The following is a 12,643-nucleotide window of genomic DNA, read 5'->3' as shown; positions in this document are numbered from 1 at the left end:
CCAATGAAAATCCTGGTCAATTTTATATACGTCTCAACAGCATTTTGCCAAGCGGAATGCTTTTTGTAGGTGTGGTCAGTAACACGTGCTTATCTTGGAGCCTTGCGGAGAGCAGTTAGTGATAGCAGATCCTAAGCCGCCGTTTCTGCCACTCAAAGCGTTTGGGCCAGAAGGGACACTTTGTGCAGATAAGATTCGTTTGAGGGTTGCCCTAGTCCGATAATAGGCTGCTTACACACAGAACTGCGCAGCATAGTGTTGTCAAACACTTAGCATCCATTTTTTCCACACTCACGTGTGCGCGGCAAACATGCAAATTAACAACATCCAAGTCATTTCAAGCTGAATTTATTTCACGAAAACTATTACCACGGCAAATGAACACTTCTCAATAACTACAGTAAAATGTCAAAGAAATTACAGCAAAGGATGCTCATGAGAAAACTCCTCATCGTTAAACCAACTATGTACCGAGCCTGCTTGTTAAAATGTGACACATATTCATCACCAATACTGTCACCGGTCGCAGTGGAAAAATGAATTGCAACAGAATGCTAAAGCAATGACAAATGACTAAAATGTTAATGCCTTTCGTACAGCACATTTGGAACAAGTCCCAGGTGTCACTGATGACTTACTCGAGAATAGGAGTGAAGCCGTAGTCAAACACGAGCACGGCAGCGAGCAACATCGATGCCAACCACCTACGGCCTTTTTGACGCAGATGTAACTGTGATCCAACCTACAAGGGCAACACTCAAAGGCTTATACTGTGTCGTCTTGCGTATGGATGCCCTAAGCCGGTGGTGAAGACATATCTTCACTTGGTGACCTGGTGCATCGCGTGTGCCAAGTAGTCTACGTTGTTTGAAGAAATGCCTGCCACTGAGATTCGGCCGTCTTTGGTGAGGTAGACGCTGAACTCCTTAATGAGCCGAGCTACCTGCTCTTGCGTCATGCCGGTGAAACAGAACATGCCGATCTGGTCGGTGATGTGCTGCCAGTTCTTCGTGGACCCTTCTCGCTTCAGACCGTCTCGCAGTCGCGTCCTCATGCTGATGATGCGATCCGCCATGCCCTTAACGTCCTTGAGCCACTGCTGCCGCAGCTCGGGGTCGGTCAAAATCAGGTGCGCGATTCGGGCGCCGTGGATGGGCGGGTTGGAGTAGGTGGGTCGAACGATGATCTTGATCTGGGACATCACACGGTCCGCTTCTTCCTTTGAGCCGCAAACCATCGTGAATGCGCCCACACGCTCGCCGTACAGGCCCATGTTTTTGGCGAAAGACTGGGAGACAGCAAAGCCGTGGCCGTCTTCGGCGAAAAGCCGCACGGCCGCCGCGTCACGGTCGATGTCTCCGGTGGCGAATCCCTGGTACGCCATGTCCAGGAACGGAAACAGGCGACGGCTCTTGATCACTTTCGATATCTCCTTCCACTGCTCCGGTTTCGGATCCACGCCGGTCGGGTTATGTGCGCACGCGTGAAGAAGGATGACCGATTCCTCGGGTATCTTGGCGATATCTTGCAGCGCGCCGCTGAAATCGAAGCCGCACGTCTTGGGGTCGTAGTAGCGGTACTGCTTAACCGCGAGCCCGGCGCGCTTAAAAAGTGGTATGTGATTGCCCCACGTCGGTGTGGGCATGTAAATCTCGCGGTTGCCCTTGAAGAACTGGCCCAAGAAGAAAGCGCCGATTGTGAGCGAGCCCGTTCCGGATATGCCCTGAACCGTCGTGTTTCGCTTGCTCTTTACGACATCGCTGTCTTCGCCGAAAGCCAGCTGCGCCGAGGCATTGCAGAATTCCGACATACCTCCGATGGGCAGGTACTCCTTGTCCAAGTTCTTCGACATAATTATCTCCTCGGCTTTGCGCACGCTAGGCAGGACGTACGGCTTTCCGGCGTCGTCGCGGTATGCCCCGACACCCAGGTTCATCTTCTTCGGGTTTGTGTCTTTCTTGAAGGCTTCCGTAACACCCAGGATCGGGTCGGGAGGGCCCATTTCGACATGTGACCACCACGAGCAAGCGCGTGCGCATGTTACTCCGTAAGCGCTCTTCGGCAGTGAACCAAACAACGAGTTCTTCAGAGCGTTGGCCATTTCAGCGCGCGCTCCGGTGCGGTTAACTGTCAAACACGGGAGAGGTCAAAAGGACGGATTTTCACGAGCGCCGGCCCGGGAGCAGAAATAACGCTGCCGGTGAGGTTTTCGCACTCGCTGATGTTGCCAGCAGGTCTGAAAAGAAGCTCAAGAAACGTCCACGCCGGCGCAGCGCTAATGGCGCTAACATCTGTCGTTTTCTTCGCTAGAGGGCGACACTAAAGAACAGGTTACTGGCTGCATCTACCGGGTCATTTACCTCAACTGTGATAGTTCTTTTAGACCCTTTTACTCTTAACCTTTATTTTATAGACGAGGGTGGCGAAATCGCCTTGTTGGTCAGTCATCGTAGAAATCGTAGAAATGTTATCTGGATAGCGCATTTTTTTTTAATTTAGCGCCTGTCTCGATCCCCTCGTTTCTTCTGTCAATGTTTTGTTGCGCTATCCGGATAACATTACTTTGTTCTAAACCCCACGATCACAATGAACGTAAAAGCAGCAGCTTGTTGCTTTTCTCAATCGGCCATCGCGGTTCCTCCAAACGGCCGGTGATGCGCCTGCGGTTGTGATCGTGAGGCAAGGGAGAAGTTCAAAATTGGCTGCCAGAAAGGCCGTGTTTGGGAAATTATAACATGCGGCTAACTATCACGTACGGCTAAGGCCCAGGCCCCAGTGTGAAGCGGGACCTTGATTGGCAGTCACCCTCGGCTTCACGGAATTCGCGTTTTAACGAAGGCGGTCGATAACACAAGACTGTCAGCACTAAAGTTGCATGCAGCATGTTTAGTGCACATGTGCAGTTAAAAAAGCTGATAATGTATTCGTACAAGGCGTCCGTTTGCTTTATGCCCCTTGTAGTAAGTGCTTTGTTACAATGAATACAACCAGCAACTTTTCCACTTATCTTGCATTAAATCGAAGTTACTGCACTACAGTGGAAAGGGTTGAATGAAAGGAGATTAAGACTTCCATTTGCTAAGGGAGCGCAGTCTAAGGGACCCTCAAGCCCACATCAGCTGATTGTATGTATGCGAGAGAGGGAATGAAAACTCTGAACCAAATTATATTTTAAACATCAACCGTTCCATGAAAATGCTAGTCGGCGAACCTTGCCACACTTATGTCGGGGCACTGAAAATACATATAAGCAATGCTCACCTGTTCGTCTGCTGAATGTTTACCTTTGAGTATATAGCTGATTACCAGGCAATGGGGGTAAGGGGGTGACTTCTTGCATATTCTGTATTTGCCCATGAGCACTTAAAAAGTGCACTTGTACATTATACAGTGGAAGCTTTCTGTGTAATACATAGGCATTACAGCATTTTTATACTGCATATTTATGCACCCAGAATCTACTAGCATAGTCATTCCCTTAAAACTATGTGATGTTGCCTAGTGGGAATAAACCAAGCTGAAAGGTGCACAGATTTATTGCAACTGTCGCATGCATAGTTGGCAAGTCCACAATAACATGCACTTTATTTAACGTGTACAAAGAGATTTGATGATGTCTTATATGTATAATGTACAGCAGTCATGTTGTAGAGCAGTAAACTTCAAGCTGAGCATGACAAGGGATGACAGTGCAAAAAAGCAAAAAAAAAGGGTCTCTTTGATGACGCAAATGGCTGTGATTGGCATTCTGTAATTTTGTTTTTAGGCTGTGCAAATTTTTTAAAATATCACTCACTGCAATTAGCATAATTCCACTACAGCCATGTTACTACACTCAATTAAGGACTGACCTTTGTTCCGAAAACATTACACAAAAACTACTAATAATCACGTCCAAATAAAACCATTTTGTAATCATGATCAAAGGCACCAAATGCCCATGGTTCAGTCTGTGACATGACAATGTCCAGTCTATGACATGGTTAAAATGGTGGTGCTGCCTTTGACCTTGACCAATAAAACCTTCATCAATTATCCTAAATACAGTGGCTCACCGTTTGCTTAGAAATGCCCATATGCTACCTTCGAAAAAGATTTTTTGTTCAGCATTGGGGTGTGAATGTAGAGGCCAACACACATTCGTGGACAACGTATAATTAGACAAGTACAGCAGTCCGAATAAAGTAATGGAATTACATTACAGGTCAAATGTGATAACAAAAAAGTTGTATAGCCTAAAAAATCCCAGCACATTGACTGCACCAATATTATGTGTGGGCGCTTTTGACCAGCAATGCACACAATCTACCGTGAGCAGTGTAACGGTTGTTCTGACAGGACCACCCAAGTAGCGTACATCCACCCACACTATCTTTCACAACTGCTTCCCCGCAGCATGGCAATGCCAATCACAAGAAGAGACGGACCTCGAAGCAGCACAGTGGCGCTCCACCTGCAGGCAGTAGCTGTCTCGAGTGTCCGTACCACAGCTTTGCTGCTGGCGTCGATCATTTCTTGTATCTGCCGACCGAAATGCACAGCAGCGCACGAACATGTAGAGGCACTTGGCGCAGCCAGCGCACATTTACCACACGCTGGCCCAGTGCCTTTTCAACTGTTAAATCCGTGAGCAGAACTGTTCTTCCCACCACAATGGAATTGCAGCCAGTGGTTCCACGCAACAATCTCCACTTTCACATGAGTAACGAGGGCACTGGCTTCTTTCCGGGCCATGCTTCTTTGGCGTACTTCTTCTTCTTGGGTTCCGGCGGTAGGTTGGCATCCACTACAGCTGGGTGCACCGTTACCACCGGTGCAGCAGGGTTCTCGAGGGGAGCACCGGCCGGCTCGATCTCGGGCGCAGGATTTGGCAGGTGAAGCCCGAGCTTGGCCGAGAGCATTGGCGAGAAGATGGTACTTAGGTGAGAGACGTGCGTGGATTCGGGCTTTGAGAAGGGGTGCATGTGGCTCGACTTGTCCGAGTCAGGCAACAGGGTGCTCAGTGGGTCTCCAGTGTCCATCTTTGCCTTCTGCATGCAATGGGAACAGCGAGCGTGATCACGTGCTCAACTGGCACAGTGTAAGCAAGACTGCTAGGCAAATCATTCGCAAGATTCATTTGCCGAAATGGACATCTGACACGCAGCATGCGGGACTCTACCTTTTTTGGGATGACTGCAGTGTGGACCAAGTTGCGAAACCTTCCTATGGATGGGTCCACATCCTCTGCAACAACAAGAACAGCAGCCATGTCAGGTACAGTACTGCAAGTGACCCACTAGACACGTGGCATCAGCTGATCGGATCAACCTTATAACAGTGTGAAGCAGTGTTCGTGAAATCATGTCAGCTGCATCAGGCAATCAGTGAAGTCCTACCAATTTGTGTCTGTCCCCACTGAATTTCAGAGAGCTTTAGTAAACAGCTAGAATATCTCAAGGCAACAGGGTATCCGCTACATCTGTTAATTTTTGTCGCAGAGTCACTTTTAAAAAAGCTAAAGAACATCCAGGACAGGCAATCAGCATGAGATTGCAATAGAGGTCAAAAGTTTACTGTGATACCATATATACATGGGATTGCGCATAATTTGATAAAGACACAGAAACATGCCAATGTGAGAGTGCTATTCTCTGCATCAAAAAAGCTATCGTCTATGTGTGTGAAAGTGAACAACACAGCAAATAAGCAGCAGTACTATGCAAAAAACCATAAACCCAGCTTCGTAGAATGCGTGGAACATGTTGTGTATTCGATCACGCTGTCCTGCGGAAAAAGATATGTAGGTCAAACAGGAAGGTGATGTGAGGTTGAAGGAACACGAGTATAACGTACAAAAAGCTATTAGTGGCCACCTTGGTATCCATTGCAGGGACTGTGGCTGCACACCTAAGTCTCGCCAGACAAATGTCATTGCCAGACACAAAGAAAAAACAACTAGAGAAATAATGAAGCAGCTGAAATGGTATGCCTCAAAGATGAATGTGTTAGTATGGCATCTCTAACCCTCTCTAAAAAAGAAATTGACTTTTTATCATGCAGATGATTCACGTGTTTGTGATACAGAGTGGTGATGCGGTGATGTTGACGTCAGAGTGATGATAGTGCATTAATGGTAGTCACGTGTGGTTCAACTGTCATAGTATAACCTGTAGTCGTCTGTCTTCCTTTGTGTTTGTCTAAAATTCCATGCTGTTCTCCCTTCTTTGCACAGTGAACAAACTTGCCCAAGCCTTAGCCCTAGTAATTTGTGTTTCCAGAGTGGTTCTGAGCTTACCCGGATTAATAACGTCCTCCTCCTCGTTGAACTTGACGCTGAGGTTTTTCTGCTTCCTGTTTGGAGGTTTCAGCTCTTCATCAGGGATACCGAGCATCGTTATTCTCCGGTTGTGGGCAGTGTTGTACTCGGTCAGATTCTGCAACGACGGAGCATGCAGCTCGTACTGGAACTCCCTCACATCTGCCCATCACGTTGCATCCCCAAATGGCACTAAAGGTGAACGTTAAGTTGAGGATTGTTAAGATTACAACTGTGAAATACTAGGCTTGTGCGAATATTTGAGCAGTTCGAATATTCAAACGAATATCACAGTATTTGAATTCGCTTTGAAACAAATTTAAATTATTCTAAATTTCAAAGTATTCGAAATGAACGAATAGACATAGGTATAAACAGTATGTAACCCCCTGTAAAGGTGGTTTCACTGCAGTGGAGGGGTGTTAAAAGCTCGTTATAATGGCTTATATGCTCTAAGTATAGTAAATTAACATATTTACATATAACATACATATAACATATTTACAAATTAACATATAACATATTTTACAGGTTATCACGCATTCTACCAAAAGTCAAATCCTTCTACTATTCAAAGTTGCTTTCACTTCCCTTTGAACCAAAAATAAAAGAATGACATTTACATATGCCTTGTTTCAATTCTAAAAAATATTGTGCAGGTTAGTTGGGTCATGACAAATATGCTCATTTTTCTTTATAATATGTAATATACACTATTCAAATTCGATTCGAAATTATTAGGCCATATCACTATTCGCTTTGAATTTGCTTCGAACCAAAAATTTACTATTCACACAAGCACAACATTTTCATTGGTGGGAATGACACATAATAGGCCAACTGCAACTAACCTTCACTTTGGCTAGCTTCATTATGAGCAAGTAGTATATACCATTGAAGCAATCTTGGCAAATCTACAGCGCAGGTAACAATAGATTTCTTCGAACAGCATTTAAGTGAGTGAAATGTGCACCTGGTGGTTCTTGCTAGGACATATATCCAGGCATGCCGCCTCTTGAGATGTTTCAGCGCTCTCCATATTAACGATCGGAGGCCATACAGAGGAGCCGTAAATTCAAGGTCACACCTGTGTCACATACGATTTCTGTTGATTGGTGATGGCATTGTCTTTTCTTCTTCTTTGGTTTCAGTAGTAAGAACAGCTATATCTGCAAGCTTTCCTTGTTGCTTCTGCTTGTACATAGTATTTCAAACGTAAAAAATTTTGCATGGATGCTTCTCTGTATCTACACTATCTGAAACTAGGTTTTTTGTGAGGCCTAAAATTTCGTTTGGGCTAACCTAAGTGGGTATAATGTTAGGATTATTTTCATTTGATCTTATTTGCTAGCCAGCTGATCCCAATCATAAGACAAGCAGAGTGACACCCAGACCACTGACAAAGTGTGACAAGCAAGAGCAATGGAATAAAATCGTGGCACGGGTTTCATAAGTTAACCCCTCGAATGAAATTCTTGCTGTGAGTGTACAATTCTTAAAAGGGCCCTGCAACACTTTTCGAAGTAATCGTCCAATGGCTTCATTGAAGGAGCTTATTGCCTCACGAATCGACTGCCACAAAAATGTTTAGAATCCGTCAAGTACGAGTGGAGTTAGAGGGATTTGCCACACGCTTTCTCTCCTTTCGTACCAGCGAGTACGCTGAAAGCTACACAGGGAGCGGGCTGAGAAGGGGACAAGAAGAGGCGTCCCTTCGTCAGCATGTGTCATGACCCCCTTGAGCACTTTATTTTCATTTTTCCTCGGAACGCGCGGCTTACTTTCAGTGTGACTGAGAGAGCGCACATGGGCATGCAGCGGCCATGGCAACTATGCAGCTCATGATGTTCAAGCTAGCCAATGGCCGTGGACTTTGGTTATATGGCGCAGTAATTTGGGTATATGGCATCATTGGTAGAGAGAAGAGGGAGCGATTTCTAGCTGACTTTGAGACTTAATTGTAGTAAATTCCAGGACACGTGCTGTGCTATAATGTTTGGCTCACGTGTTCTCAGGAGCCTCGACTACCGATCGGCAGCGTTTTCTGACCATGTTGAAAAAGTGTTGAAGGGCCCCTTTAAGCTTCGTTGTAGCGCGGCAAGGGACATGGACACCAGAAACATACGACGACACAAAGCACTCTTACCTTTCTTTCTGGTGTCCCTGTCCCTTGCTGCACTATAACAAAGCTTAAGAAATGATCCACTAACAACACGCCCACGTATCTACCCTTAGTGAGGGCACAAGCCTGCTCGTCTCTCACATCAAGCTCGGTCTCAGTCTCGGGGAGGCCGAGAAGGCCACCTTCCACTTCCTCCGTCACGGTCGAATCGTCACCTTGCCGCGCGGCCAGCTTCTGGGGCCGTTCACGCAGGATGTAGAGGCGAGTGGATGCACCAAAGTGGAACTTGCTGTCCACAGGCAGCTGGGTGGGCTTGTGCTGCTCCAGCCGAATGGTGCCGATGAATGTTCCATGTGCTGAAACATACAGGCAGACATGTTTAGTGCACAGTGCCGCATTCCGAGATGGCTTTTGCCAAGACTGCAGTCAGGACTTGCACAAGAACAGCAACTCCGGTCAACAAAATGATGAAAGTTTCGGAGAGTTCATTGAATCAGAAACACTTTTAAAACTTTTATGCTACTTTGAACTGATTAACGAGAGGAAATGTACGCTGTTTCGGAATTCAGGTAGGACACCAAAACGGTACATACGGATTGAACGTGAACAACCAGCTAAAACACAATGTACACAGAAATAAAAAGCAATGGGGCGGTGCCGGCCTGCTTCGTCCTTTTGTCCGTCATGTTTCAGCTCACAAAAAAAAAAAAAAAGTCAAAGAACGAAAGAAAAGCACACAACAGTGCATGTCGCGTGCACTTCTTTCGTCCATCTTTTTTGTGAGCGCTGCACAGTCCTAAGTATGAACCAATTGCCTTTATTTTGACTTTTCCCCAGTAAATATGGAGACATGTACTTACTGCTTCCCAGGTCAACCAGGAATGCCCTCTGCAGGTGCTTGTGATAGACGAGCGCAGCATGGACACGAGAACACGACTGATGGTCGATGACAAAGTCGTTCAGATCGGGGTTTCGTCCGAACAAGTAGCACTTTTTCTCATCTATCATGAGTTTCTGAAAACGCAAAATACGGAGGGCATTAACATTTCTACAGGACAGCAAGAGACTCCGCCCCTGTTACTTCGGTGTCCAACAGCGGCACGGTAAAAATCACTCTACTAGCATCGTGGTCGGTGCTCAGCGAAGGTGGAATATACAATAGGGAGACAGCGCACAAACCAGGACGCATATAATACGAAGTTTTCGAATAGGGTCTGCATCGCTTTGGCCACTCCCCTATTCTATTGTTCACTCTAGTCTTGACCAAGAGCCGTCGCTTCAGTGGGTGCCGTCATGTTTGTTTGACGCAAAGCTTTTCGGGCAGGCATTGGGGCTCCCGCTAAACTCGAGAAATAGCGTCCCCAACGCAAAACCCAAACGCTGTTCGGGTCTCGCGCATGCGCAGTGGCCTCGACGCTATTTTTTTGGGGCCCCTATTCGAAAACTCCCTAATATCACAGCCACTAATTCTGTGCTGTCTGCAACCACACACAAATCGTGCACGCTCGAAATGCTATTGTACGAAACGAAACCACAATCCTCTGCGCAGCGCAACGTGGGCTAGTTGCATTGAAACTTCACCGCAAGTCACACATATATATCGTATTTGTGATGTGAGGCGCACGGCACTCAAACCGGTAATGCGGGCTATAGTTGGTTGCTGGAGCTCGCAATCACTATCAGAGCCAATTAAAAACACACATACACAAGAGAAGACAGGAAAAGCGCTGGAGATTAACCAATTTTACTCCAAGATTAACACAAACGTGTGGTACAAGTGCGCACGCGCAAGCAGTATACAAGCGAGGGTATCTTTTTGCTCAGTTCACATGTCACCACTTTTCGTGTGCAAGATCAACACCCTAATAATCCAACTCTTTTTGGGACAGAGCAACAAAAGAAACATTGACACAATCGTCTTTGCTAACGCTGATAGCCCAAACTTCTAAAATTTGCCGCACGACACATTCGAAAACGCGCGCACATCCAACCAAATATGCCGCTTTTGGCGCCGGTAGTGGGTTCTCACCTGTATAAGCTTCTCGCCTTTCAGAACATCGAGATGCAATCCGACAGGAGGCTTTCCAGCCCTGAAAACGGCAGGCAGTTTATACTAAGATACTTACAACGATAACCACGCATAGCAAAGACGAAAATAGAAGCCCCGAAAGACAAGATGTTGACGCCGTGCCACTACCCCGACACTTGGCCACATGCCATAAAACATCCAATCGATTTTACAGAATGGGACCGCTTATACCGTTACGAAAGCTTGTTAAGCTTAATGCTAAGCGCGATTATTTCTGGGGCTCTAAATGGCCGCCAAGGAAGTTTATACGGCAAAAAGTGTGTCCTTACCAAGACGGCACATCGTAGTGATTCGCCATCTTACATTTTGATCACCGTTGCCGACAGCTGTTTTTGAAGTCGGGCCAGGTCACGCCTTCTTAAATTTACTCAATCACGCACATAGGTAGCTCAAAAATATTTTAGTTCATTGTAAATATAAACAACAAAAGCTTCATTTGCAATTTTATAGTTGTATTTACATATTTGCATAATAAATTTGACTGTTGAATACCAAATATGCGCTAGTTAAGGCTTCAAAAATTACGTTAATTTATTGTGCGCAAAGTTTTTTGCAACTGCGTTTCTGCGAGTCGCATGTTTTACAATTTAAAGAAATTTAAGGCAACGTTACTTTCAGTGACGTCAGTATGACGTATCGTAGCATGCGCATTGGGGGTGTGTTATGCGCGCGCTAGGACAACAAACAAAACAAATAAAACATACTGAAACGGTGTGGTGCATCTGCTGTTTTCGTATATATTTGTGTGTAGCCGCGAGGATATCGAAATAGCCTAACAGTGCTGGTATACGGAAATATGAAGAGACGGAATGCCGAGTGCGGGAAAATCAGACGACCCGGCAAGCGAGCAAAAATAACTGAAGGCATTTACGGCAGGTAAGATCCCCAAAAACCATTGCTTAACTATAGGCCTAATGGCGCTCAATACGGCGCGTCTTTCCACGGTTACGCGAAGCTTTGACGACGATACAATACACGCACCGGGCACTGTGCGAGTCGTGCCGCAGCGTCCAGGGAAGATTGCAAAAGCCGAGATAGCCGCAAGCCTTGGAGCGGGGCTGCCGAGCGGCTGCGGCGTGTGTCTGAAGCCGCCGATTGCGTGCAAGAGTCTGCTAGGCTCCCGAGCGGTCGCGGCGCTAAACGTCACCGATGCAGACCGTAAAATGCGTTTCCCACAACAAACGTCGTACCGCGATCGAGCTTTTCGCACGCGCGACATTGAGGTGGCACGGAAAGGCGCGTCTCCTGCGTGATATGATTGTTACCGGGGCACGCCGCGAGCGCGAGAAAAAAAAAAAAAAAAAAGGTCCCCCCTTCGTCCCGATCAGTTGTTCACCGAACATACTTTCTTCCATTTCACCCGCGCGTTTAACGGTTGTCGCTAACCTCTCTGGCGCGGCGGGGATCGGTTTAGTGCCTGTGTGCGGCGTCAAAAGTTGTCTAAACGCGGATGTAAACAGAAGAACGTGCTCTGACCGACCCCCGTACGGAGGAACGTGGTCCGTGCGTCGGCGGAACATCTGCCGCTTACGCAGGTCCTTTCTTTATCAACGTTCGTGCTCGAAGCCGAATATTCTTGCAGATGCTCACTTAAGGAGCTCTATTGTGACACGAGCGCTTCACTTTCGGAGCTCCTTAGTTGCGCGGTCGCTTCCGCCGCGCTGGCTGATAGCCCGCCGGGGTGCCCTGATAAGCACGGAAAGGTATCCGCTTTCAAAACAGCTGCGCGGCACGCTACGAAAACCGGAACACTAACGGATAAGCATAAGTCATTGCCTCTTTGACAAGTAGATCAATAGGGTCTTAGCGTTCGTAATGGGAGATGCCTCACAATGCGACAGGAAAACGGGGATTTTGAGCTCCAAGCTAAGCATAGGTTGGGTTCACCAAACGTGCGTTTCGGTGCGCATTACGGCTCGTCCATTATAACTACTCTATCATGCGACAGCTGTTTTCGACTCCGGGAAGTGTCGTGTGACTCGGGCATTGCGTGCAGTTTATTCGCTAGCTTCGCGGCAGTAAAAACAGCCGGTTGCCTATTTTGGCAATCGATGACATCGACACCCCTGTAAACACCACCATCAAACGACCTATATGTTGCTGTTGGCAGGCTTTGAATAAAGATTTCAAATAT

The 12,643-nt window shown here is 46.8% G+C and overlaps 3 protein-coding genes across 4 annotated transcripts in view; 1 reads left to right on the top strand and 2 right to left on the bottom strand.

Moving 5' to 3' along the window:
- Window positions 1-332: 332 nt before the first annotated feature.
- On the bottom strand, window positions 333-2,231 carry LOC119396678 (aspartate aminotransferase, mitochondrial). Its single transcript, XM_037663979.2, has one exon. The coding sequence runs from the start codon at window positions 2,099-2,101 to the stop codon at window positions 821-823; it is 1,281 nt and encodes a 426-aa protein (XP_037519907.1). The 5' UTR covers window positions 2,102-2,231; the 3' UTR covers window positions 333-820.
- Window positions 2,232-3,518: 1,287 nt separating this feature from the next.
- On the bottom strand, window positions 3,519-10,868 carry LOC119396679 (nuclear inhibitor of protein phosphatase 1). The gene is made up of 7 exons (XM_037663980.2): window positions 10,779-10,868; window positions 10,450-10,510; window positions 9,281-9,434; window positions 8,562-8,776; window positions 6,278-6,416; window positions 5,162-5,226; window positions 3,519-5,030 (listed from the first exon to the last, which is right to left on the bottom strand). The coding sequence occupies exons 1-7, from the start codon at window positions 10,805-10,807 to the stop codon at window positions 4,695-4,697; spliced, it is 999 nt and encodes a 332-aa protein (XP_037519908.1). The 5' UTR covers window positions 10,808-10,868; the 3' UTR covers window positions 3,519-4,694.
- A 323-nt stretch (window positions 10,869-11,191) lies between these two features.
- Window positions 11,192-12,643, top strand: part of LOC119396676 (macoilin) — a 29,263-nt gene continuing 27,811 nt past the window's right edge. For both annotated transcript variants that reach the window (XM_037663975.2, XM_037663974.2), the window contains exon 1: window positions 11,192-11,385. In XM_037663975.2, coding sequence (XP_037519903.1) covers window positions 11,306-11,385 — 80 coding nt within the window. In that variant the 5' untranslated portion in view covers window positions 11,192-11,305. The remainder of the gene's footprint in view (window positions 11,386-12,643) is intronic.

Source organism: Rhipicephalus sanguineus, chromosome 6, assembly GCF_013339695.2.
Source record: "Rhipicephalus sanguineus isolate Rsan-2018 chromosome 6, BIME_Rsan_1.4, whole genome shotgun sequence".
NCBI lineage: Eukaryota > Metazoa > Arthropoda > Arachnida > Ixodida > Ixodidae > Rhipicephalus > Rhipicephalus sanguineus.
Note: the sequence above shows the minus strand (reverse complement) of the source record. Positions and strands in the feature narration are given on the sequence as shown.